At 46.2% G+C, this 23143-nt stretch overlaps 1 protein-coding gene across 7 annotated transcripts in view; it reads right to left on the bottom strand.

Annotated features, from left to right (window-relative positions):
* Nucleotides 1–1904: 1904 nt before the first annotated feature.
* IGSF3 (immunoglobulin superfamily member 3) overlaps nt 1905–23143 on the bottom strand; it is a 128756-nt gene continuing 107517 nt past the window's right edge. For all 7 annotated transcript variants that reach the window (XM_060201821.1, XM_060201822.1, XM_060201823.1 and 4 more), the window contains 4 exons: nt 22594–23004; nt 15943–16350; nt 7518–7997; nt 1905–4950 (listed from right to left, as the gene is read on the bottom strand). In XM_060201821.1, the coding sequence (XP_060057804.1) occupies nt 4700–4950; nt 7518–7997; nt 15943–16350; nt 22594–23004 (1550 nt within the window). In that variant the 3' untranslated portion in view covers nt 1905–4699. The remainder of the gene's footprint in view (nt 4951–7517; nt 7998–15942; nt 16351–22593; nt 23005–23143) is intronic.

The following is a 23143-nucleotide window of genomic DNA, read 5'->3' as shown; positions in this document are numbered from 1 at the left end:
CCTGCAGACCTGCTTCACTGCCTGTGAAGCAACTCCCCTGCAGGTGGGGAGCCGGGGTTCGAACCGGGATCCTTATGCCGGTCCTTGTGCTTTAGCAATACCTGCGCTTAACCCGCTGCGCTACAGCCCGACTCCCTGTTTATTTTATTTTTAACCAGTGCACTGATCATCTCTGGTTTATGATGGTGCTGGGGGTTGAACCTGCTGCCTCAGGCATGAAATTCTTTTTGTATAACCATTACACTTGTATATTTGTATAACTATTATAACCAATCTCTGGAGTCCTACTTACACTGCAATATCCTATCTCCTTTTTGTCTTTTGGCAGACAGAGAGGGAGCAAGCATAAAAGCATGGGGGTTGAGGGTAGGGGTAGGAATGGGTTGAGATAAGCAAAAATAATGAATAAAACTATTTGACATAGAACCATTCTGGTACCCAAGGGATAAGCAGTCATGTTCCCACACCTAGCCAAGCCAGCAGCTGCAAGCAGTTGATAAGGACACAGCCAACAGGGCTGGCCTGGCGGGCAGAGCTGAACACACATTTGTGTCTTTAAGACTTGGGAGTTTAAAAAAGAAAAGGAAGCACCTCCCCTCTGCTGTTTCTTCTCTAACCAGTGCCTTTAGCATATTCTTCTGTGTTCTTTAAAAACATTCAGAAAGGCAGAGGGTAGATAGCATAATGGTTATGCAAACAGACTCTCAGGCCTGAGGCTCCAAGTCCCAGGTTCAATCCCCCACACCACCATAAGCCAGAGCTGAACAGTGCTCTGGTTATAAATAAATAAATAAATAAATAAACCATTCAGGAGGGTTTCTGGTCTAACCAGCTGCGTGCCCCTGCTGTGGTTTTAATCACTCTTCTTGATTAGCAGTTGCAGGCAACTTCAGGACATTCCAGCTGTGTAGGGGCCAGAGGCAGGGATTTGGTGAGACTCATGGAACAGGAATGGAGAGCTCCTGCTCTCTCCCTCACTCTAAAAAATGTGTGCTGAAAATGCCCAAGTCAGCATGACACTTTGAGAAAAGCAATGTAGTCTTGCTACAGAGGCCCTTAGTAGCTAAGGATAAGGATGTTCCATACTGTTCTCACGCCTCATCATACTCCTCTCACCCCACCATGTCTACTCTTCCTCCATGGTCTCCCCGCCCCCACCACCTTGAATTTATAAGCCCCACATAATCTTTGTTCTTTTTCTTTTTGATAGGGACAGAGGAAAATTGCGAGAGGAAGGAGGATAGAGAGGGAGAGATACCAGCAGCACCGCTTCATAGCTTAGGAAACTTACCTGACTGGGGACTTGAACCTGGATCCTTATGCAGGATAATGTGTTACTCTATGTGTGCCACCACCCGGCCATAAGCTCCATATTCTGAAACCACCAGATGACCCAGGAAGTGGCACAGTGGATAGCCTTGGACTCTCCAGTAGAAGTTCCTGAGTTCAGGCCCTGGCATTGCATGTGCTAGAGAGATACTCTAGTTGTCTCTCAGAAATAAATCTTAAAATAATAAAGTGAACTTATGAGGTTTCTGATGTGTTGTAGAAGAGGCACAACTGTAACATCTGTGGTGAGTGTATATATTTATTGATACTTTATTTAAAAAACAAAGATTTATGAGAGAGACTGAGGTGGAGGGGTGCAGGGAGAACCAGAGCATCACTCTGGCATATGGAACATCAGGAATCAAGCTCTGGACTTCAGCTTGAGAGAGCAATGCTTTATCCACTATGCTATTTCAGCAGACTGCAGTAAAGTGCGTTGGACAAAGGCACCATTTAGCTGGGGGTCAGGGAGCGTGATGATAAGGCCACTGTCAGGGGACACAATTCTACAGAGGTAAGTGGATGCTGTAAGTGAGGAAGAAGAAAGACAATGAACTCCAGTAAAAGTAAACAGCTATGTTTTCAACATAATTTACTACTCATCTCTGAATGTATATAAAACATTTTAGTGCAACATCTTACAAATAGTTTTCCTTTAAAAAAAAAAGCAAACAAAACCAAATCAACAGCTCTCTACATCATGCGTGGGTAGTATTTTCACCCCCATCCTGCTTTTTTTTTTTTTTCCTGCAACAACTGCGCAGAGAAACCATTGATTTAAAAGAATACGAAAACTTGCTACAGAAACACCCCAGTGAAAGAGGGTGCGGTCGTATCCATGTCCTGGAATGGGCCTAGCACACTGTGGTTTGTCATGAATGTGACATCTTTGACGTAGCGTCCGGAGAGTAATCCAGTCCACAGTTTGCTTCCTGCCCTGGTCTCAGATGGGGCTAAAGCTCCTGTTGGCAAAGTGCTGTGAGGCCTTTCAGCCACTGAAGGGCGCCATAACCATTCATCCAACACCACATTTTCATAGAAATGGCCAAAGAAAGGTTTTGGGGGATTTCATAGAAAGCTGGATGGCCTCTCCAGCCCGATAGAAAATACACAGGAAAAAAAAAATTCTTTTATTAAAATACTGGCTCCGGTTTCTTTTTTTTTTTTTGTTTGTTTGTTTTCTGTCCTTTCAACTGTCTTCCAGCTGCTTCACATATTTAATTACGTGCAGCACCTACATCTCTATAGCTGTGAAGCAGGACACATTTAGTCACGCATGCCTGCTGGCAGCTTTCCATTCCGACAAAGTCACACTTCTTCCCTTATTGACTCAGTCTCTAAATCAGGGGTCAGGAGCCCCCCACCCCATAAATGGAGAAAGAATGGGACACGATTGACTGCCTTTCTTCCTCACCAGCAAAGTGTCTCCAAAGTGTTGGTACAGGGTGATAAATGAAGAACATGGATGAATGTGGGCGTGTCTGCACTCACAGGAAGATCCAGGTGTGTCCGCAGGAAGAGAAGGTAGGGCTTCGGGCTGAGTGCTCAACTCCATCCTCCTCGGCTTTGACAGTGCAGCCAAGCCCCAAGCCACCTGCACGCACACGCGCGCACACACACACACACACACACACACACACACACACACACACACGCCAAGAGGGATCAACGCCCACAGGACTTGGCCATCCCCACAGCCTCCACTCCCCTGCATCTGCTCTATCTTACAACCGGGTTTATTCACTGGTTTGCTTTACTTCCAGAATCCCAGTTGGCCATTTCCAAGCGAGGCATTCCCCTGGGATTCAAGATCCACCTTGAGAGAAAGGGAGACAGCCCCCTGAATTAGCAAAATATGGACAAACCAGGACATAAAGTAGAATGCAACCAAACATCCTGTCCATTAATGCCAGTTAAGAGGGTGGCATTAGTCTTCTGTGGGCTCTAACAGTGGGGAAGGTGGTATTAAAATGAAGCTGCCATTAGACTGAACCTCAGCCAATGTCAGAGAGGGAATGCAGATAGTGGTGTGTGCTCACTCTCTGTTGAGATTAAGGGCTGTGTGGGGTCGGCCCTGGGCAGATATTCTTATGGCAGAGAGCTGCAGGGATAGAAACACGGAGAATCAAACATTGAGATATTTGAGGAAAATCTAATTGGGAGCAGGAGGAAAAACCTCATGATTGCTCCTTCAGGGAGGCAGCAATGCCTCTCCAAGGTCAAGTTCTGGAGATTTCTCACCCGCTGCTGTCTGTGGCTGTCCTATGCTCCAAGAAATGTAGCTGCCAGCTAACTCCAGTGCCCTGTCAGTGTACAGGGTAGCTTGTGGGTCCCATGTGTTCCATTCAGGACTGTCCCCCATCCAGGCTCATTGTTCACCTTCCCTCAAGAGTTTAGCAAAGCACCTGATAGTCAAAGCCCATCTGCATATGGTTATCAGTCCAAGAGTGCCTGGCAGGACTGACTTGATCTGTCCCAGATCGCTGACTGGATCAAAGGGAAAGTCAGAAGCTGCTGGAAGCAGCCTACCCACCCACTTTCCCTGGGAACACCTATGCTGTTTGGAGTTTTGGCCTTTTTCTCAAAAAAAAAAAAAAGTTTTCCTTGTTTGGGACAAGGTTGGAAGGAGGCCTTTCTCTGCCTCTGTGAAAAGCTGGCAAAGTAAGCATCCCTTGCCCTAATGGGGTTACACACGATCTGTCTTATACCAACGTCACTCTTTGAAGCAAAATCCCACTGCTTTCATTCATCTTGACTGCAAAGTGGTTCCAGCAGCTCCAGCTGAGGAAAACGATAAGATACAAATTGGGCCCGCACTACAACTCATGTGCAAGTCTCATTAAGGAAGTTAAAGGAAGAAGAAGAAGAAGGAGGAAGAGAAGGAGGAGGAGGAGGAGGAGGAAAAACAAAAAAAGAAAAAAGTTTGGCTATGTCTTGATTCCCGGTGAGATTTTCAAGTAAGCAAAAACAAAATGTCTTGAGAGAGGTTTCTTGGCTTGTCCCCCTCCCTCTGCCATCAATCAATTGTCCATAAGAAAATCTGTCTGGGGTGAACCAGAGGGATTTACAGAGTCTATTATAAAGGATGAGAACCCCTGTAACATCTATCTGAGAACACTATATAAACCAGTGAGTAGATGTGGCACCTGGAACTACTCACTACAATACCTAACACAGAAGAAAACAAGAACCCGACTTCAGTGGAGAGAAGACCTCTGCTCAAAAGCAGCCAATCAAGACTACCACCTTTTCCAGGCAGCCTACTGCTGGGACTGGTGGGTACCTGGCACCCTTCTAACAATTCTCTGCAGGTTAGAGTCTTGGTGCCGCCAGCTGTCTGATCACAGAGCCTCAGCTCCTCCATGGCCCCTTAGTCTATGGCTCCCGGGTGGATGCTGAGCACGGGGGGCTCCAGGCAGGTGGGAGAGTAGTTGAGGTGTGGCTCCTTGATCCACAGCAGGGGCACCCCGTTCTTGCCCTCGGAATTCTTGCTGGAGTTGCGACTCTTGAAGCGCACCAGCAGGATGGTGATGATGAGGATGCCGAAGATGGGGAAAGGGTAGAAGAAGATGAAGTAGAAGAGCGCATCGTTGGAGCAGATGATGGACTGCAGGGAGGAACCTGCAGGAGACAGTGAGAGACACAAGTCAGTGAGACAGGGACATGGCTCCCAGACACCTTGGCAGACTTGAACACAATCCCCTCTGCTGCCACTGATGGCCAGGGGCTATAACTGTCAGTCTTGTCAAAAGTGCCCACAAAGGAGTGTTTCCACTTCCCATTGTGAGCCACTGCTGCTGCTTGAACAGAACATAATAAAATGTATCTTCCTGGGGACAGCTGAGTGCATGTGTTACAGTGTACAGGGATCTAGGTCTAAGCCCTGGTCCCCACCTGCAGGGGGGAAGCTTCACAAGCAGTGAAGCATTACTATAGGTATCTCTCTCTCTCGCCCCTGCCCTCTTAATTTCTGTATATACTCATAAATAAATAAATATTAAATTAAAAATATTTTAAAGAATGTACTTTCCTAATAATGGACTCAAGACTCTATCTAGGACAGTAATGAAATAAGCCCAGTGCAGACTGACCCTCCTTCACGGTGATGTTTTTTTATGTCCCTCTGCACCAAGTTTGGCTCCAATAAGGCCTTCTCTGGGGATGTTATACTTTCTCTCTTGAAAGCTTCTGATATTTTGTTTTCTATTTATTTTATCAGAAATCATGCTTACTTTATTAACATTATTCTCTAAAATGTCATATAGGCTCTTGACTAACATCCATGGTGGCTCTACAGCTGCACAGAACACTGTGTGAGTTCTTTCTGGGTATGGAAGAGTTTGGATACAGGTGTCTCTGCACCCAGTTGAGGACTTCTCTTGTGACTTAGGAGGCCTTTGCAGGAGCCTACATTTTCTCTATAAAAATGTAGACAGAAGGTCTACCAAAGGAGTGTCTTGCTAGCAAATAACTCAGGCAAAGCAAAAAGAGAAAGGCTGCTGGATGATCTTGTTGCTTTTGTGACATTCAATAAATATGGACTTCCACAGTGGGAAAAGAAAATGTGGTCTAAACACCTTTCCTTGGGGGCTGGAGATATATAATTCACCAGGCAGGACACCTGCATAGAAATGTGCAGGGAGAGCTCAGGTGTAAGCCCTAGGACCACATGGCGGTTGCTATAGCAATGGAGCTGGGGTGCCTTTCTCTCTCTCTGCCTCTGTATACAAATAAAAAAAAGTGGCCCACGGTGGTGAAATTACATATGCACAAGGCCCTGGTTCTATGGAAATAAAAATCTATTTTTTTCCTTATACTAAGTTCAGACAGTAAAGGGAACTGAGTACAGCTGAAATATGTTTGAGTTTGTGTCTTGCTTTCCTTTCTATTTTAATGCTTTCCTTCAGTGAGCATTAAACAGGCAATGCACCCTACACTTACTACAATTTCTAAGAATATGAAATTTCTGAAAGTCAACCTGTAAGTCTCAATTTCATATGACTCTACCTAAAATAAAGCTGCTGAAACTAAAAAAAAAAAAAAAAGTTGCCTGGTAAAATATCTCAACTAAAAGAAAGTTGGAAATTCTAGCAAACAGCTATAAGCCAATCCTGCTGTCACCAACACCATTTTAAGTCTGGTATATTCCACATTCTGACAGAAGACTAACTCAAGGAGTGCCTTACAGGCAGGTGAGTGTTTAATTTCTAGTCATAATTTCATTCTTGAATGAAAATTCAAGAATTCTGGAACATTCTGAGGCGATAGTGATGGTAAATAAGGCTGCAACTCCAATTTCCTTGGATCCCCTGAAATATCACCACCCTTCTCATGGTCTGTCCACCTGACCATGCAAAATCCTCCCAGACCTCCAACTTGTCCCCCCCCAATTAAAAATGGCTAAGGGGGGGAGTTGGGCGGTGGCGCAGTGGGTTAAGCGCATGTGGCGCAAAGTGCAAGGACTGGCATAAGGATCCCGGTTCGAGCCCCCGGCTCCCCACCTACAGGGGAGTCGCTTCGCAGGCGGTGAAGCAGGTCTGCAGGTGTCTATCTATCTCTCCCCCTTTCTGTCTTCCCCTCCTCTCTCCATTTCTCTCTGCTCTATCCAACAATGAACAACATCAATAATGGCAATAATAATAACCACAATGAGGCTACAACAACAATGGCAACAAAAGTGGGAAAAAATGGCCTCCAGGAGCAGTGGATTCATGGTGCAGGCACCAAGCCCAGCAATAACCCTGGAGGAAAAAAAAATGGCTGAGGGACTTGGGGAAAAGAAAGAATGTGAAAACAAGGTGCTCAACCTTCTTCCTCTCCCTCCCCCCACCTTCCTGAGTCTAGAACACTTGCTAATTGGCTAAAGGTGACAAGATAGAATATTCCAAAGAGTAACTGGGTGGCATTGACATTTAAGGATATCAGTGTCTGATGACATCTCAATCCAGTGGAACTTGGTGGAGTATCAGGTTCATTGCAAAGAGCAGGTGATGCCCTGTCATTTTCATTCCTGCCCTACTTTTTTGCACACAGGCAGCTGGCCTTCTATGATGGTCAACACAATGAACTCTAAACATCCACAGCAGGTTGAGAAAACTGCACCAACTGAGACTGGAGCCCTGAATTTAGCCTCCAGACACAGAAGCTGCAGAGACCATCTCCTGCCCCTGCAATCTGGGCATACATACTCGTGTCCAGAATGCGAATGCTGATGGGGGCTGATTCCTCTTCTGTCAGTCGGTACCATTCCTTCTGTGGGCTGGGTAGCCACTCCTCCACGTGGCAGGTGTAGTTGCCCGTATCGTGGGGACTGGCCTGCAGCACCGTGAGCCGGTAGAGCAGTGGGGAGAGTCTCTGAAAACGCAGCCTGCCCTCCCATGGGCCACCCTCAGGGCCAAAGACTGCATCTGGGCCCACACTCAGCAGAGCTGTCCGCTCCATGGGGTCCTCTTCGTCGTCGTCTTCTTCTTCCTCTTCTCCTTCCTCCTCCTGCTCCTCCAGGCCAGGGCTGCTCCCCTTCCCATTGGCTTTAGTCCTCAGGGAATACCAGGCCACAGCAAAGCGGGAGTCCTGGCTAGAACGAGACACGATGCTGCAGTCTAGTTGGAAAGCCGCTTTCTCAGGCACTGTGGCATTGGGGACCACTGTGTCCACCTGCAGGGCAGCATCTGGGGGGGTGAGGAGTAAAGAAGGGAGAAGAGAATGGTTTTAATTTTTCTGCTCAAGTGGCCCAGGTGATGGTATGGTGAATAAAGCATTGGACTCTTAAGCATGCGTTCCTAAGTTTGATCCCTTGTATTTCATGTACCAGAATCATGCTCTGGTTCTCTCTCCCATACCTTCTCCCCCTTTCATTAAAAAAAGAAATCTTTAAAAAAATATAATAATTTGAACAGAGGTACTGGCTGAACAGAGGTACACCCAGAAGAGCACACATGGTATAATGAGTAATGAACTAGGTTCATGCCTCCGGTCCCCACCTGCATGGGGGAAACTTCATGAGTGGTGAGACAGTGCTTCAGGTGTCTCCCTTTCTCCCTATCTCCCCGTCCCTCTCAATTTATGTCTGTCCTATCAAAGAAAAGAAAGAAAAAAAACATAACAATCCCAAGAAGGGGGAAAAAAACTGGCTACTGGGAGCAGGATCCAAACACCAGCAATAAACCTAGTAGTAATAAATTATTATTATTATTATTAATTATTATTTTGTAGCCCAAAAGATGGCTCAGTGGCTAGAGTTTTGGACCTAAAAGTACGAGATCAAAACTTCAGTCCTCAGCATCACATGTGTCAGAATAATGCTCTGGTTCTTTTGTCTCTCAGCTTTTCTCATGTTGATAGATAATTTTACACAATAATAACAATTTATCTGCTCAAAGCATCCTAAACACCCTATCACAAAATACATGACAGCAGTAGGCACACCATCAAGTACTGGGCAGAGATGTGGAGGGATGACCCAGTGATTTGGGCACCACTGCACATATGTGCACATTGATATACATGCCTGCCAGTTCTACTTGCATGAAAATTCCTGTGAATGAAGCCAGTGCTTCTAGGTACCCAGAGAGGGAGTGCACTTGTTTTCATAGTCATGGTAGAACAATGCCCTTCCCCCAAGTTCATGTGCAACTGCAGCCTCAGCAACCTATGGAGACTGGAGGCAGGGGCTTTGCAAAGGGACTTGTTGAGATGAGATCACACTGGACCTAGGATGAGCCCTCAATCCAATGCCTGAAGTTCTTCTAAGAGGACATGAAGGGACAAAGAAACCAGAGGCTGGAGTGATGCAGCGATGAACCAATGCAGCCAGTGAGCACTTGAGGCCACAAGCAGCTGGAAAAGCCAGAGAAGAGTTTCTCAGAAACTCTAGAAACTTCTAGAAAGCTGAAATGGTGCCCTAACTTCAGTCTTCTATTCTCCATAACTATAGGAGAGGACATTTCCACTGCTTTTTTTTCCTCCTTTTTTCTTCTTCATTTTTGGGGCTTTGCTGCTCTGGGCTAACTTTTTTGAGATAGGAAGAGAAAGAGAGACAGGAAAAGTGAGACAGTAACCACAGCACCAAAAATTTCTTCCAATGTGGCAGGGGCTGGGTTCAACTCAAGGCTGCATGTATTCTAAAGACAGCGTATTATCCAGTGAACTATTTTCTGGCGATCTGTTTTGCCAGCCCCCACTGATTTTCAGAAAAGATTGACTGTGAAGCCAGATTCTTACATACACATGATTCCACTACTTTAGATCTTCTTTTTTCTTTTTTAAATTCACAGAGACAGTGAAAAGGAGAGACACTACAACACCAGAGCTTTCCCTGGTGTTATAGTACTTCTCATGAGGTGTCAGGGGTCCAACCTGGGCTGCATGCATGACAAGTCACACTTCCTCTCTGGCCTGACTTACACTGCTTTATGCAGCCACAGTTGGGCTACCTTGTTAAGGCCTGGGAAATTAATGCATACCTTCAGTGGCTTTTGCTGTAGGCTGCTGCCCACATGGTAATGAACCCAGGGAAGTTAATATAATAAAGACAGAGAGAAATTAAGATGGTAGGGGGGAGATATAGCAGGAGAGAGACAGAGAGACATCTGCAGCCCTGCTTCAATACTCATAAAGCTGTCCCTCTGCAGGTGGGGACTGGGACTTGAAGCTGCCCTGGGTCCTTGCACACTGTAACATGTGCACTCAACCAGGTGTGCCACTACCTGGCCCCAGGAGGTTGATATTTTCCAAGGAGTGAAGCCAAGTAACACATAACAGACCACAATAGACCCCAAAGAACCTCTTGCCCTGACCACTCATCCCTCATAGGAAGATAACACATATAGTGCCATCCTGATTGAGGGGGACAGCAAAGAAAGGGACCTGAGGAGGGGTGTGACATCAAAGGCACCACCAGACAGGCTGCTGGCTCTTTACTTTGCTGCCACTCCTTTCCTTCCTCTTTGCTTACTGGGGCAGATCTAAACAAACAATTCGCTCCCTGCTCCCAGAAGGCCTTCCTTTGGCTCTGTTTCTGAGATGCTCATGGAAGTGCCAATGTAACTTCAACACAAATGAGAGATACCCATCAGCTTCTATTTGGATGGGGCCCAGAGAGGAGCTGTATTTCCCAGTCAGGGTTCCATGAAGCAGCTTACTGCCACTCGTAGGTGAACACAAAGCCGGAGCTCCTGCTGCTTCTGTGGGGCTGTGCTAGCCCCTCCACACACCTCTCTGCCCACCTGGGATCTCACTGTACCTGACTGGCACATGCAGGCAGGCTATAGGAGGCGGGTATGTGTAGGCACAACCTTCACAGGGGGAGGTGCTGGGGGCAGAAAGCCGCAAAAAAGAAGAGATGAAGGTGACTCACCAAAGCCCCAGACTCCCTCCACTTCTGGCTTTGTGATTCCTAAGAACATGGGTTGATGTGTGACTCCAAGGACCAAATGGAGGCCAGGGTTGCTTATTTCCCCAGTGTCCTAAAGTTCCTAGTGACCGGTGTGTCCAAGGAGGTGGCTCTATGCAATGGAATGCAATGGCCCATTGTGGGGCATTTACTTCCCCTCAGATGGACTGCTTCCCTAGCTCCTGACCATCTGCTTTCTTCTCATCTGCCAATAGTTTCCTGGCCCCTTCCAGTGCTTTCTCTAAATTACTGACTCTCAGACTGGGTTTCTGAGGGCCAGGGAGATAGTACAATGTGCTATCTGAGGCTCCAGAGTCTCAGGTTCTGGTGCTAGAACCAGATAACCTAGAGTTTAGCAGGGCTCTGGAGAAAAACAAACAAACCTGGCAAGCTTTTTAAAATTGAAATGAAGGGGAGTCGGGCGGTAGCACAGCGAGCTAAGTGCACATGGCGCAAAGCACAAGGACCCGCGTAAGGAGCCCGGTTCGAGCCCCTGGCTCCCCACCTGCAGGGGAGTCTCTTCACAGGCGGTGAAGCAGGTCTGCAGGTGTCTGTCTTTCTCTCCCCCTCTCTGTCTTCCCCTTCCTCTCTCCATTTCTCTCTGTCCTATCCAACAATGACAACAATGACATCAATAAGAATAATAACTACAACAATAAAACACAAGGGCAACAAAAGGAAATAAATAAATATAAAAATATTTTTAAAAAATTGAAATGAAGTTTCCATCTTCCCTTTAACATGCCTTTCCACCAGTTTGGTTCCCCATGTCTGGAATGAGCCAAACTGATAGGGGCAGCTTAAAAGAAAGAGTCTCTGGAGTTGGGCGGTAGCGCAGCGGGTTAAGCGCATGTGACGCAAAGCGCAAGGACCTGCGTAAAGATCTGGTTTCGAGCCCCAGATTCCCACCTGCAGGGGAGTGACTTCACAGGAGGTGAAGCAGGTCTGCAGGTGTCTGTCTTTCTCCCCCCACCTCTGTCTTCCTCTCTTCTCTCCATTTCTCTCTGTCCTATCCAACAACAACAATATCAATAATAATGACAACAATAAAGAAAACCAACAAAGGCAACAAAAGGGAATAAATAAATATTAAAAAAATTTTTAAAAAGGTAAGAGACTCTGCCTGGCACACATGAACAGTTGCTCAGAGAACACTGGCAAGCCTATAAGGAGCTCAGCTGAGCTGATCAAAGTGGACAAGCAACCCCTCACACCATTCTCTTGCCACATTCACCATCCAGCATGTAAACGGGACCAGACACCAGGATGTCTTGAAGTTGCACTGGTCTCTCCCCTCCATCTGGTTTGAGGCCACAGAATGCAAATGTGTGCACCAGAGGTTGGGGAGGGTACTGAGGTCTGAGCAGTATCAATGGGCCTCACTTTTTAATTGTAACTTACCCCTAGCCCAGACCCTCTAAACTAGGAAGGTCTCACTCTCAAAAGCCTAAATTTTTCTGTACATGTATCTCTCTTTTATCTATCTTTGTTCAATACATGCTTGCTCTGCCTGAAATCTGATGGAGACTCTGTGGTTCTTCACTATGACATTTGTCTGTGACAGATTAGTGGAGTTTCAAGGGGGAACCCCCCCCCATTCTGCTTACCTTAATTTATCCCTAACAAAACATGACCCTGTTCAGACTTAATTAGTATACCTTTTTCAGGCATGAACTACCAAAAAAAGGAGTTCAAGGCCTGGAAGATAGTTCACTTGCATAGTGCACCTACTTTGCTATTGAGTGTGTGTGATCCAGTTTTGAGTCAGGCCACAGGCCAATGGAAACTTCAGTGCTGTGGTATCTTTTCCTTTCACCTGTCTCTGTCTGCCTCTCTCTCTCTCTCTCTCTCTCTGACAAAGTTAGCGCAGAGTAGTGGAGACCCAGAAACAACAACCTCTGGCCCTATGTTTTTTCTGAGTGACTCCTTTGACCTTGACCACTGACCTCTGGTTTGTGTGTGATGATATGGAATAAGTGTGAGAAGGGAAAGCTGGCTGGTAGGTCCAGGCTGCTCATCTGGCTCATCAGGGAACGAACGGGGGTGGGGGCTGGCAGGGGTTCCAGGTCCAAGGACATGTTGGGAGCACATGTGCAAGTGGAAGAGAGCTGGGGTTCCCTCTCCCGTCTGCTCATCTCATCAGCAAATGCCCCACTTGCTGTAGCTGGAGGAGTGAACTTGGGTTTCCTAAGTGGCTGGGTTATAGCTGGCACCCCACAAACACCTGTCTCCTCCTACTCCACTTGGGGGCTTCAGTGACTCAGTGAAGAAGGTGATTGGGCTGCTACACCTACACTTTTGCCTTTGAAGGAATATTGGCAGCAGTTTCTAGGTACCCAAGTGAAGAAAGACAAAGCTTACCGGAAACACCAGCGAATCATGCATAGCTGATTTCCATCCTCTGAAAGCAAGGGCCAGAGAGTGAGATACTGCCCCTGTCTCAGCCCCTGGGAGTGTGTTCCAGGTTGTGTGGGACTGGCACAGTTTGAGTGAGGCTACAGGGACCCACCAAAGAAAGAAATAGCCACCAACTTAGATGGGAAAGCCCCTTGCTGCTTCCAGCAGTACCTGAGATCACACACAGAACTTTGGCATGCTAAGCCAGCAAACACAACTGAATCTGCCCACCAATGTAAGTCACAAATCTGTTTCTGCTCCACGGAGTTGGGGGTGGGGGTGTCCCTGACTCTTTGCTCTGATACCAATGAATGATGATCTAATGTTGTTACCAAGGGTACTGGAACACTGCACCTCTGAGCTTCAATTATGCGTTTGAATGTGGAGTGATGATTATACCTAGTAATTATATGAATTTAGGTACTTTAGAAACAATAATGAAGATAAGAGAAGTACAAGGCCGCCTAAAATAGTCATTAGTACCAATAAGATGATTAGGAAGTGAGAGAGAGGGAAACTGTAGCTATATCTTCTTTTTCTACTTAGAGCATGTGAATCAACTCCTTTCCACTGAAAACCCACGTGTTTAATCATTTGATCTGCATAGCTACTGTTTCAAGACTTTTTCAACTTGTCTAAATTAGAATGCATTTTCTTTTATAAAGACTTATAATTTATTTAGAAGAGAGAGACAGAAGCTAGAGTCTCATGTTGGTATATTCAGTGCTGGGAATCAAACTAGGAACCTCAGGATTGCAAGGCCAGCATTCTATCCACTGTCCTACTTCTTGAGTTGATGAATGAGTTAACAAGAAATGATTCTTAGCATTGCAGAAATAATTACTAAATGTTATCACAATTAAGAAAATGAAATGTGGCGCAAAGTTCAAGGACCGGCATAAGGATACCTGTTCGAACCCCCGGCTCCCCATCTGCAGGGGAGTCAATTCACAGGAGGTGAAGCAGGTCTGCAGGTGTCTATCTTTCTCTCCCCCTCTCTGTCTCCCCTCCTCTCTCCATTTCTCTCTGTCTTATCTAACAAGGACATCAATAACAACAACAATAATAACTACAACAACAATAAAAAACAACAAGGACAACAAAAGGGAAAATAAATAAATATAAAAAAATTAAAAGGAGTCGGGCAGTGGAGGGTTAAGCGCACGTGGTGCAAAGCGCAAGGACTGGCGTAAGGATCCTGGTTTGAGCCCCGGGCTCCCCACTTGCCGGGGAGTCACTTCACAGGTGGTGAAGCAGGTCTGCAGGTGTCTCTCTTTCTCTCCTTCTCTCTGTCTTCCCCTCCGCTCTCCATTTCTCTCTGTCCTATCCAACAACGACAATGTCAATAACAACAACGTCAATAACAACAACAATAACTACAACAACAATAAAAAGACAACAAGGGCAACAAAAGGGAAAATAAATAAAATTTAAAAAAATTAAAAAGAAAAGAAACTGAAGCCAGGGATACAGCTTAGCTTATGCATCACATGTATGAGAAGCCCTAGATTTGAGCCCTACTACTAAAAAAACAAGGAGGGGAGGGCAAGAAAAAAGACCTAGGCCCCCACCTGCAGGGGAAAAACTTCACAAGTGGTGAAGCAGTGCTGCAGGTGTCTCTTTGTCTTTTCCTCTCTATCTCCCCAACCCTCTTTATTTCTCTTTGTCACTACTGAAATAAATTAACAAAAGAAACAAAGAAAGATTAAGTCAGTGGAATCATGTAAGGTCAAAACCAGATGTAAAACTTTCTAATTGCTAGAGCAAAAACAGTTAAGGCAATGTTGAGAGGTTGTTTGGGGGTTCTAGCAAGGAAGTGTGGCTACTTATATACCCTTGAGCAAAGACTGGTCCATCTCTGTTTGCAGTAGGCCTTCTTCTTCAACTGATCATTCAGCTTCAAGAGGGATACACATTGAGAGGTGAGGGAGCAAAGGGAAACCCACCTAGCTAGCCAGATCAGCCAAATCAACCCTAGAAATCTATGGGGTGACAGATGTCACAGCCAGATTGCCCTTATAGCCAAGGCAATGTTGAACGTAAATGCAAACTGTCAATGCTTAACTACTGAACTGCAGACTATATTCATTAATACACTACACAATGAAATCCTATTCAGTTGTTATGACGAGGCCATCTCCTTTGCTTCATCTTGGATGGAGCTTGAAGGAACTGTATTAAGAGAGATAAGCCAAAAAGATAAGGATGAATACCAGGTGATCTCACTCACAGGTGGGCCTTAAGAAACAAGGACAGAAAGGGAAAACTCAAAAGTAAAATGAGGACTGGGCTTGGTGTAATACACCAAGCAAAAGATTCTGAGGAAGGAGGTGAAGGGAGGGTATGGAAAGGGCATTTGGGTCTTGGTGCATGATGGTGGAAAAAGACGTAGGTTTGGGGTGAGAGTGTCTCTGCAAGACACCAAGCATTAAGAGATGAGAAATTGTATCCATGTGTCAATAACTGTACCGTAAACCATTAACCTCCCAATAAAATGACAAGAGGGCCAGGGTAGTGATGCACCCAGTTGAGTGCACACATTATCATGCACAAGGACCCAGGTTCAAGTCCCTGGTCCCCACCTGCAGGCAGGAAGCTTCACCAGTGGTAAAGCAGTGTTGCAATTGGCTCTTTCTTCCTCCCTGTCTTCCCTTTCCCTCTCATTTCCTCTTTGTCTCTATCCAAAATAAATTAATTAAATTTAAAAAGAAGGCAATAATAGATGAAATAATATAACAAATAAATGAACCTCATGCATAGCATACAATATTACACTTGCTGGTGAGCTGATGAAGGGAGTAGAGGTCTGGGACATGCCCCCTCACCTGGTCTCGTCACTGTGACAGCCGTCTGCCCCGCTGTATCTTCCGCCCGTTTGTACCACAGGCCGCTGGGGCTGGGCAGCCATTCCTCCACACGGCAGCTGTAGGTGCCACTGTCTTGCACGGCGGCATTCTGTATGAAGAGGCGGTAGGCACCGGGGGCAGGACTCTCAAGGTGCAGTCGCCCCTTCAGGTTGTTTTTGGCGGCCTGCTCCCCATAGTGGAAGGTGGTGTCTCTGCTCAGGCGTGCCACTGTCTCCCGCTCTGGGTGGTTGGGCTTCCACACGAACCACTCCAAAAGCAGCTGGGAGGCTGTGCTGGTACGGTTCAAGACCACACACTCCAGCTGTACCTGCTGTGTCTCCAGCACTGACAGGTTCCCATGGGCTTGACTGAGTTTCAGGCGGCTGTCTGGAATGGGCAAGAAAGAGGTGTCAGCAATGAGACGTGCACCCTGTCTAAGAGAAGGTACTCCAGAATCTTCAAGATGCAAGACAGCAACTCCCCTTTTCTTTTTTTATTGGGGGGGGGATTAATGGTTTACAGTTGACAGTGAAATACAGTAGTTGGTACATGTGTAACATTTCTCAGCTTTCTACATAACACTCTTAACCCCCACCTAGGTCCTCCTACGCCATTGCCATCTTCTTCCAGGACCTGAATACCCCCACCCCTACCCTAACACCCCACTTTGGTCCTTTAATGAGTGCAAAAAGTTGTCCGCAGGGTACCTGAGAAACATTCAGAGCTCCTTGACTGTGTGTCCGAGTACCTGAGCTTCAAGTTCAAAATCATTTGTCATTTATTTATTGAATAGAGACAGAGAGAAATTGAGAAGGAAAGGGGAGACAGGGAGAGAAAAAGATACCTGCAGCACTGCTTTACTGCTCATGAAGCTTCTCCTCCACAGGTGGGGACCAGAAGCTTGAACCCAGGTCCTTGTGCATGGTAACATGTGCACTCAACCAGGTGTGTCACCATCTGACCCCTCTAGTTCAATGTTAGGGTTACAACTGATCTCAGTTAAGTTTCCTGGACACCAATGCTCAGGAGAAGCCAAGCCAGAACTGTAGACGACTAAACACAGAAATGACAGCACACCAAATAGCATGAGGCTGTTGGGGAGGAGATTAATGGGGAGGGACAGGAAAGGGAATAGTGACAACCCTTCTCAAAGCCAGAATACATTTAAAAACTAGCCACGTGATAGTACACTGGGCTGTCAACCATGAAGGAACATTAGAGGAAACCCACTTTATTATATTTGAGAGTTAGCCCAAAGCATCACAGTTCTTTTTTTTTTTTTTTTTAATTTTTTTATTTAAGAAAGGATTAATGAACAAAAACATAAGGTAGGAGGGGTACAACTCCACACAATTCCCACCACCCAATCTCCATAACCCACCCCCTCCCATGATAGCTTTCCCATTCTCTAGTCCTCTGGGAGCATGGACCCAGGGTCGTTGAGGGTCGCAGAAGGTAGAAGGTCTGGCTTCTGTAATTGCTTCCCCGCTGAACATGGGCGTTGACTGGTCGGTCCATACTCCCAGTCTGCCTCTCTCTTTCCCTAGTAAGGTGTGTCTCTGGGAAGCTGAGCTCCAGGACACATTGGTGGGGTCAGCATCACAGTTCTTATCTTCACTACAAAAGTCTACACCTGGAATGGGGAGACAGCATAATGCTTATGCAAAAGACTTTCATGCCTGAGGCTCTGAGGTCCTAGGTCCAATCCACAGAGCTGAGTAGTGCTTTAGTGTCTGTCTCTCTCTCTCTCCCTCTCGCTCTGTCTCTCTGTATCTTTCTCTTTATCACTTTCATTAAATAATAAATAAAAGATTTAATTAAAAAAATCTACCAATGGCAGCAGAACTGATCTGACACCAGTGAAGACTAATACTGATGGAAAATCCCAGGTAGCTGCATAGCAGCTAGAGCACTGGACTTGCAGGCCCTGTGTTCGAGTCTCAGTATTGCATGTGCGAGAAGGAAGCTGCACTTCTATTTCACGTTTCTTCTCTTTCTCTTATAAATAAATCATTTTTTTCCTTTTTTTTAATTTCTAAAGACTGATACTGATGGAACTGTGAGCTAGGAAACTTTTAAATTTCTGTCAGGGTACTTCACAATGCCTGTAGTTACTTTTGTATTTAAAAAATCCAAAGTATTTTTTAAAGATTCTGTTTATTTATTTCAAATGAGATAGATCTTTATAGGAGAATGAGAGAAGAAAGCATGACCCTAGCACATGTGGTGCTAGGAGTAGAACAGGGAACCCCAGACATGGAAGCCTGGCTCTCTACCACTGGAGCTATTTCCCCAGTCACTCACAATTTATTTATTTATTTGTTTATTTATTGCATATTATTTTTGTCATGACTGAGGTTTCACTGCTCTGGGCTATCTTTTTTTCAGCTGGATAGAGGGAAAGACACCATAGCAGCAAAGCTACCTCCAGTACAGTGGGGTCCATGTTTGAACTTGTGTTATGCACATGGCAAAGCAGGCACACTAGCCAGGTGAACTGTACTGTTTTGCTAGCCCTCAAAAAAGATATATATATATCCACCAAGGCTATTGCTGGGGCTCAGTATCTGCACTACAATTCCATGGCTCATGGTAGCCATTTCCCCCCTTTCTTTCTTTCCATTACTATTATCATTATTATTATTTTTGCCTCCAGGGTTATTGTTGGGGCTTGATGACTGCACTATGAATCCACTTTTCCAGGAGGCTATTTTTTCCCATTTTGTTGACCTTGTCATTACTGTTGCCACTGATGATGTTGTTATTGGATAGGACAGAGAGAAATGGAGAGAGAAGGGGAAGACAGAGAGGAGGAGAGAAAGATAGACACTTGCAGACCTGCTTCACTGCTTGTGAAGTGACCCCATTGCAGGTGGGGAGCTGGGGGCTCGAACCAGTGTTCTTTTTTTTTTTTTTTTTGACTCCTTTATTGCTGGGGCTCAAGGCACCATGAGTCCACTGCTCCTGGAGGCTACCTTTTTCCTTTTGTTGCCCTTGTTGTTTTTTATCATTGTTGTGGTTATTATTACTGTTTTATTGATGTTGTTGTTGTTGGATAGGACAGAGAGAAATGGAGAGAAGAAGGGAAAACAGAGAGGGGGAGAGAAAGACAGACACCTTCAGACCTACTTCACCGCTTGTGAAGCAACTCCTACAGGTGGGGAGCCAGGGGCTTGAACCGGGATCCTTATGCCGGTCCATGTGCTTTGTACCATGTGCGCTTTGCACCTTGCGCGCTTAATCTGCTGTGCTATAGCCCGACTCCCATCAAACCAGGATTGTTATGCCGGTCCTAGCTTGTGCTTTGCACCATGTGCGCTTTATCCTTTGCGCTACCGCCCAGCCCCCCTATTATTATTTTTTTACTAGGACAGAAAGTACTTGAGAGAGGAGAGGTAGCTACAGGGAGGGAAAAAGAGAGACAAATGAAGCTTCCCTCTTGTAGACAGGGACTGGGGATTTAAACCTGGTCCTCATGTGTGGTAATGTGTGTGCTCATCTGGGTACACCTCTGCCTGGTCCCTCATTTTAAAATATTTTAAAAATAAATTTTAAATAATCCATCTCCACTGTGTACATGTGTGTGTGTGCTAACTCTGGTATTCTCTAGGTTTCTAGATTATTTCTTTGTGTCCTCTTTGTTTTTTTTCCTGGTATTTTTCCCAAAGCTCCATATTCATAGCCCTTTTCATTAGAAAGATAAAGGAGGAGGGGGGGCTGTGGCACCCTTGGCTAAGTGCATATATTACCATGCACAGGGATCCAGGTTCAAAATTCCTGATCTACCAACTGCAGGGGAAAAGCTTCACAAATAGTGAAACAGGTATCTCTCTGTCTCTCCCTTCTCTATCCTCCTTCCCTTTCAACTTCTCTCTGTCCTATTAAATAAATAAAGTTAACATAATTGTAGAAGAATGGAAGGGGAGGGAGTAAGGTGAGAAAACAAAGAAGTATGTGGGGGCAAATAACAAATATGCCAAAAAAGTTCAACTGAAAAAGGGGAAATGTGTTGTTTATGGAGTACTGAGAGTTTTCTGTTTACTTTATTAGTATTCCCCATCAACAGAGATCTCACTAAATGTGTTCTGGCAAAGGTCCTTATAGTCCTTCTGTACTGTCTGAGTCAGCTCAGGAAAAGTCTGTCATCTCACCTGGGAAAATCCCCTCTAAACTCCAGCAAGAACCTCTTCATTTCAGCCAGCATAGCCAAGAAAAGAGAAAGGAGGGAAGGTGACTAAGAGGAAACAGTGGGGCCTGAGATGACCAGGCATCTCCAGCAGAAAAAATGATTAGAACTGAAAACAGAGAGGAAGAACAGAAACTTGAAAGGAGAACATTTATGGGCCCCCAAACAACGTTCAGTTTTCAAAAGCCCCAGGGACTGGCCTGAAGACAGGGCAGAGGTCACTGGAAATACCAGCAGAAATCATTAAGACCAAAGCTTCCTTTTTAATGCACCAGAAAGGTTAGCACAAAATGCCACTAGTGGTGCAGCCAATGAGAATCTCTAGACTGGAACAGTTTTATAAACACAATACCCTAGGGAGGCTACGTGCACCTGGTGAAATGCACACATTGTCATGCACAAGGACCTGGGCTTGATCAAGCCCTTCGTTCCCACTTGCAGGATGGAAACTTCGAGAGAGGTGAGGTAGTGCTGAAGTTATTTCTCTTTCTCTCCCTGTCTCCCACAATCCCTCTTAATTTCTCTCTGCCTATCAAAATAGAGCAAGAAGGAGAAGGAGATGAAGACAGAAATACAATACCCTAAGAAAAAGGAAGGGAGTGACCCCACTGCATTCAGCACAGCTGGGTCACATCTGGACTTCACTGATTCTATTTACTGATGAACGGGCTATTTATGGGGCTTCTTAGAGAGAAGCAGTGGGAATAGAAGAGTGAAGAAAATTTAAGTGCCTGTGTTCACTTACACAGCTTCAAGTCTAGTGGAAGAAATGATAAATCTATACAAGTGCTGGGCATGCACTGCTTAAGGACAAGAGTGCCTTCTGAGAAATGTCATTGGGTAGTTTTCTCACTGTGCACACATTATAGAGTGTCATTTACACATGCTTAGGTGGCACAGTCTAGAATATATCTAGGCTGTGAAGCAGAGTCTGCTGGGGCCATGCCTGCACATGTGGTCCACTGGTGGTAGCAACAGTGTTACATGAGGCATGACTGTCAGTAAAAGGCCAGGTGGTAACATGTGCTGGGAAGAGGGGTGGGGAGTGATCCGGGAGGCAGAGTGACCAGGGTGTAGAGTTGAAATGTGCAAGGAGCCCCTCCCTGAGGACAAGTCTGATGAATGAATTATATGTGGCCAGCATGCTCTAGGCTAAGATGACAGCGAGTCCTAAAGGCCTGGGGGGTTATTCAGAGAAAGTACTCACTTATTCCTGATTCCAAGAGTGTTTATGAAGGGTACTAAAATGGGCTGTACATGCAGTGACATAGCTCTGACCTCCAAGAGCTGACAATACAGTGGAGGAGAAACAAACAATACAGTGGTGGTTTACAAGGAACTCTGAGGTTGGGGGGGTTGGGAGGGGGATCATGGAAGGTTTTCTAGAGGTGGGGCTGAGTGAAAGTCTTGGAGATGCAGCCGGAGAGGTGCACTGTAAACAAAGGGCAGCACGAGCAAAGGCTTGGAGCTGGGATGCCCTACTGCCCACCAGGAAGACCGATCTATGACAACAGTCATTTAAGGATGAAAGGCGGAGGGAGACCTTAAGGCTGCACTGTCTGGAATGTTCTCAAAACCCTAGTTCTTCAATGAGGAGGAGGAGGAGGAGGAGGAGGAGGAGGAGGAGGAGGAGGAGGAGGAGGAGGAGGAGGAGAGTGGCATGCAAGATCTCCCTTTGTGTATTCAAGAGGGGATGATCCAAATGTATCCAAATGGATAGCTCCAAGGGGTAGGGCTAAAGCCTGAAAAGGAAATGACAGGGAGGGGACTTTTAAACATAAAGAGGTGTCTAGAAGTGGAGCTGGGGCCTGCAGAGGCAGCAGACTTATGGCAGAGGTCAGATACCATCTGTCTGTCTGAGAACCAAACGAGAGTTACTTTCAGGGAGTTGGGTCGTAGCACAACAGGTTAAGTGCACGTGGTGCAAAGCGCAAGGATCTGGTTTGAGCCCCCGGCTCCCCACCTGCAGGGGAGTCACTTCACAAGCGGTGAAGCAGGTCTGTTGGTGTCTAACTTTTTCTCCTCCTCTCTGTCTTCCTCTTCTCTCTCCATTTCTCTCTGTCCTATCCAACAACAATGATATCAATAACAACAATAAAAATAACTACAATAAAAACAAGGGCAACAAAAGGGAATAAATAAATAAATAAATAATTTTTAAAAGTTATTTCCATAGGTCTGGGGGGCTAAAGGGTTCTTCAGTTAGGGAACAGAAAGCCCCAGCCCTGGATTGTGGGTGGGTGGTGAAGAAGGAGGAAGCAGATGAGGGAAGCCAGAAAGCACCTAGTAGGGAGGGATCCTAAAATGACGTGGGGGAGACAAGAGGGGGTGCCGCAGTGCACAATCATGCACCCACAAAGTCCCATTCCCACCTGTGCAGTCTCTGCGCTATACTTCCCACTCCACCCCACCCCACCCCAGGATGGCTGCACCTCAGTCCTCACCTGGCTGCTTCACAGTGACCTCCGTGCGCCCTGAAACCTCCTCTGCCAACTTGTACCAGGCGTAGTTGGGGCTCAGCAGCCACTCCTCCACATGGCAGTAGTAGCTGCCACTGTCACTGACCTCGGCCCGCTGCACGGTGAGACTGAAGAGGCCCCCAGAGGCATGCCTCTCAAACTGCAGCCTGGCTCGCAGGCCCTCCTCCTCGGCGTAGGTGCCATACTCGAAGGCCGAGTTGTGGGTGGTCTTGAGGATGAGCTTGCCATCAGCATCCGAGGACTTGTGGACGTACCAGAGCACAGCAAAGTGTGAGTTGGGGCTGGTCTGTGACTTGACGGAGCAGTTGAGCTGGATGGGTCTGTTCTCCACTAGGGTGAGTGTTCGTTTTGACTTGCTCACCTGCAGCTTCGTCACTGCAAAGGAACAGGGGCTGGTTAGCCCAGATCTCAATCTCTCCCTCCCTTTCAGGCCTGGATTTGTCCTGGCAGTACTGTTCCCCAAAGACTGAGCCTTGAGAAGCTGGCTTGGTGCAAGGGAAGGAGCTTGGAACTG

The sequence above is a fragment of the Erinaceus europaeus genome, chromosome 11 (genome assembly GCF_950295315.1).
Source record: "Erinaceus europaeus chromosome 11, mEriEur2.1, whole genome shotgun sequence".
NCBI classification, from domain to species: Eukaryota; Metazoa; Chordata; class Mammalia; order Eulipotyphla; family Erinaceidae; genus Erinaceus; species Erinaceus europaeus.
Note: the sequence above shows the minus strand (reverse complement) of the source record. Positions and strands in the feature narration are given on the sequence as shown.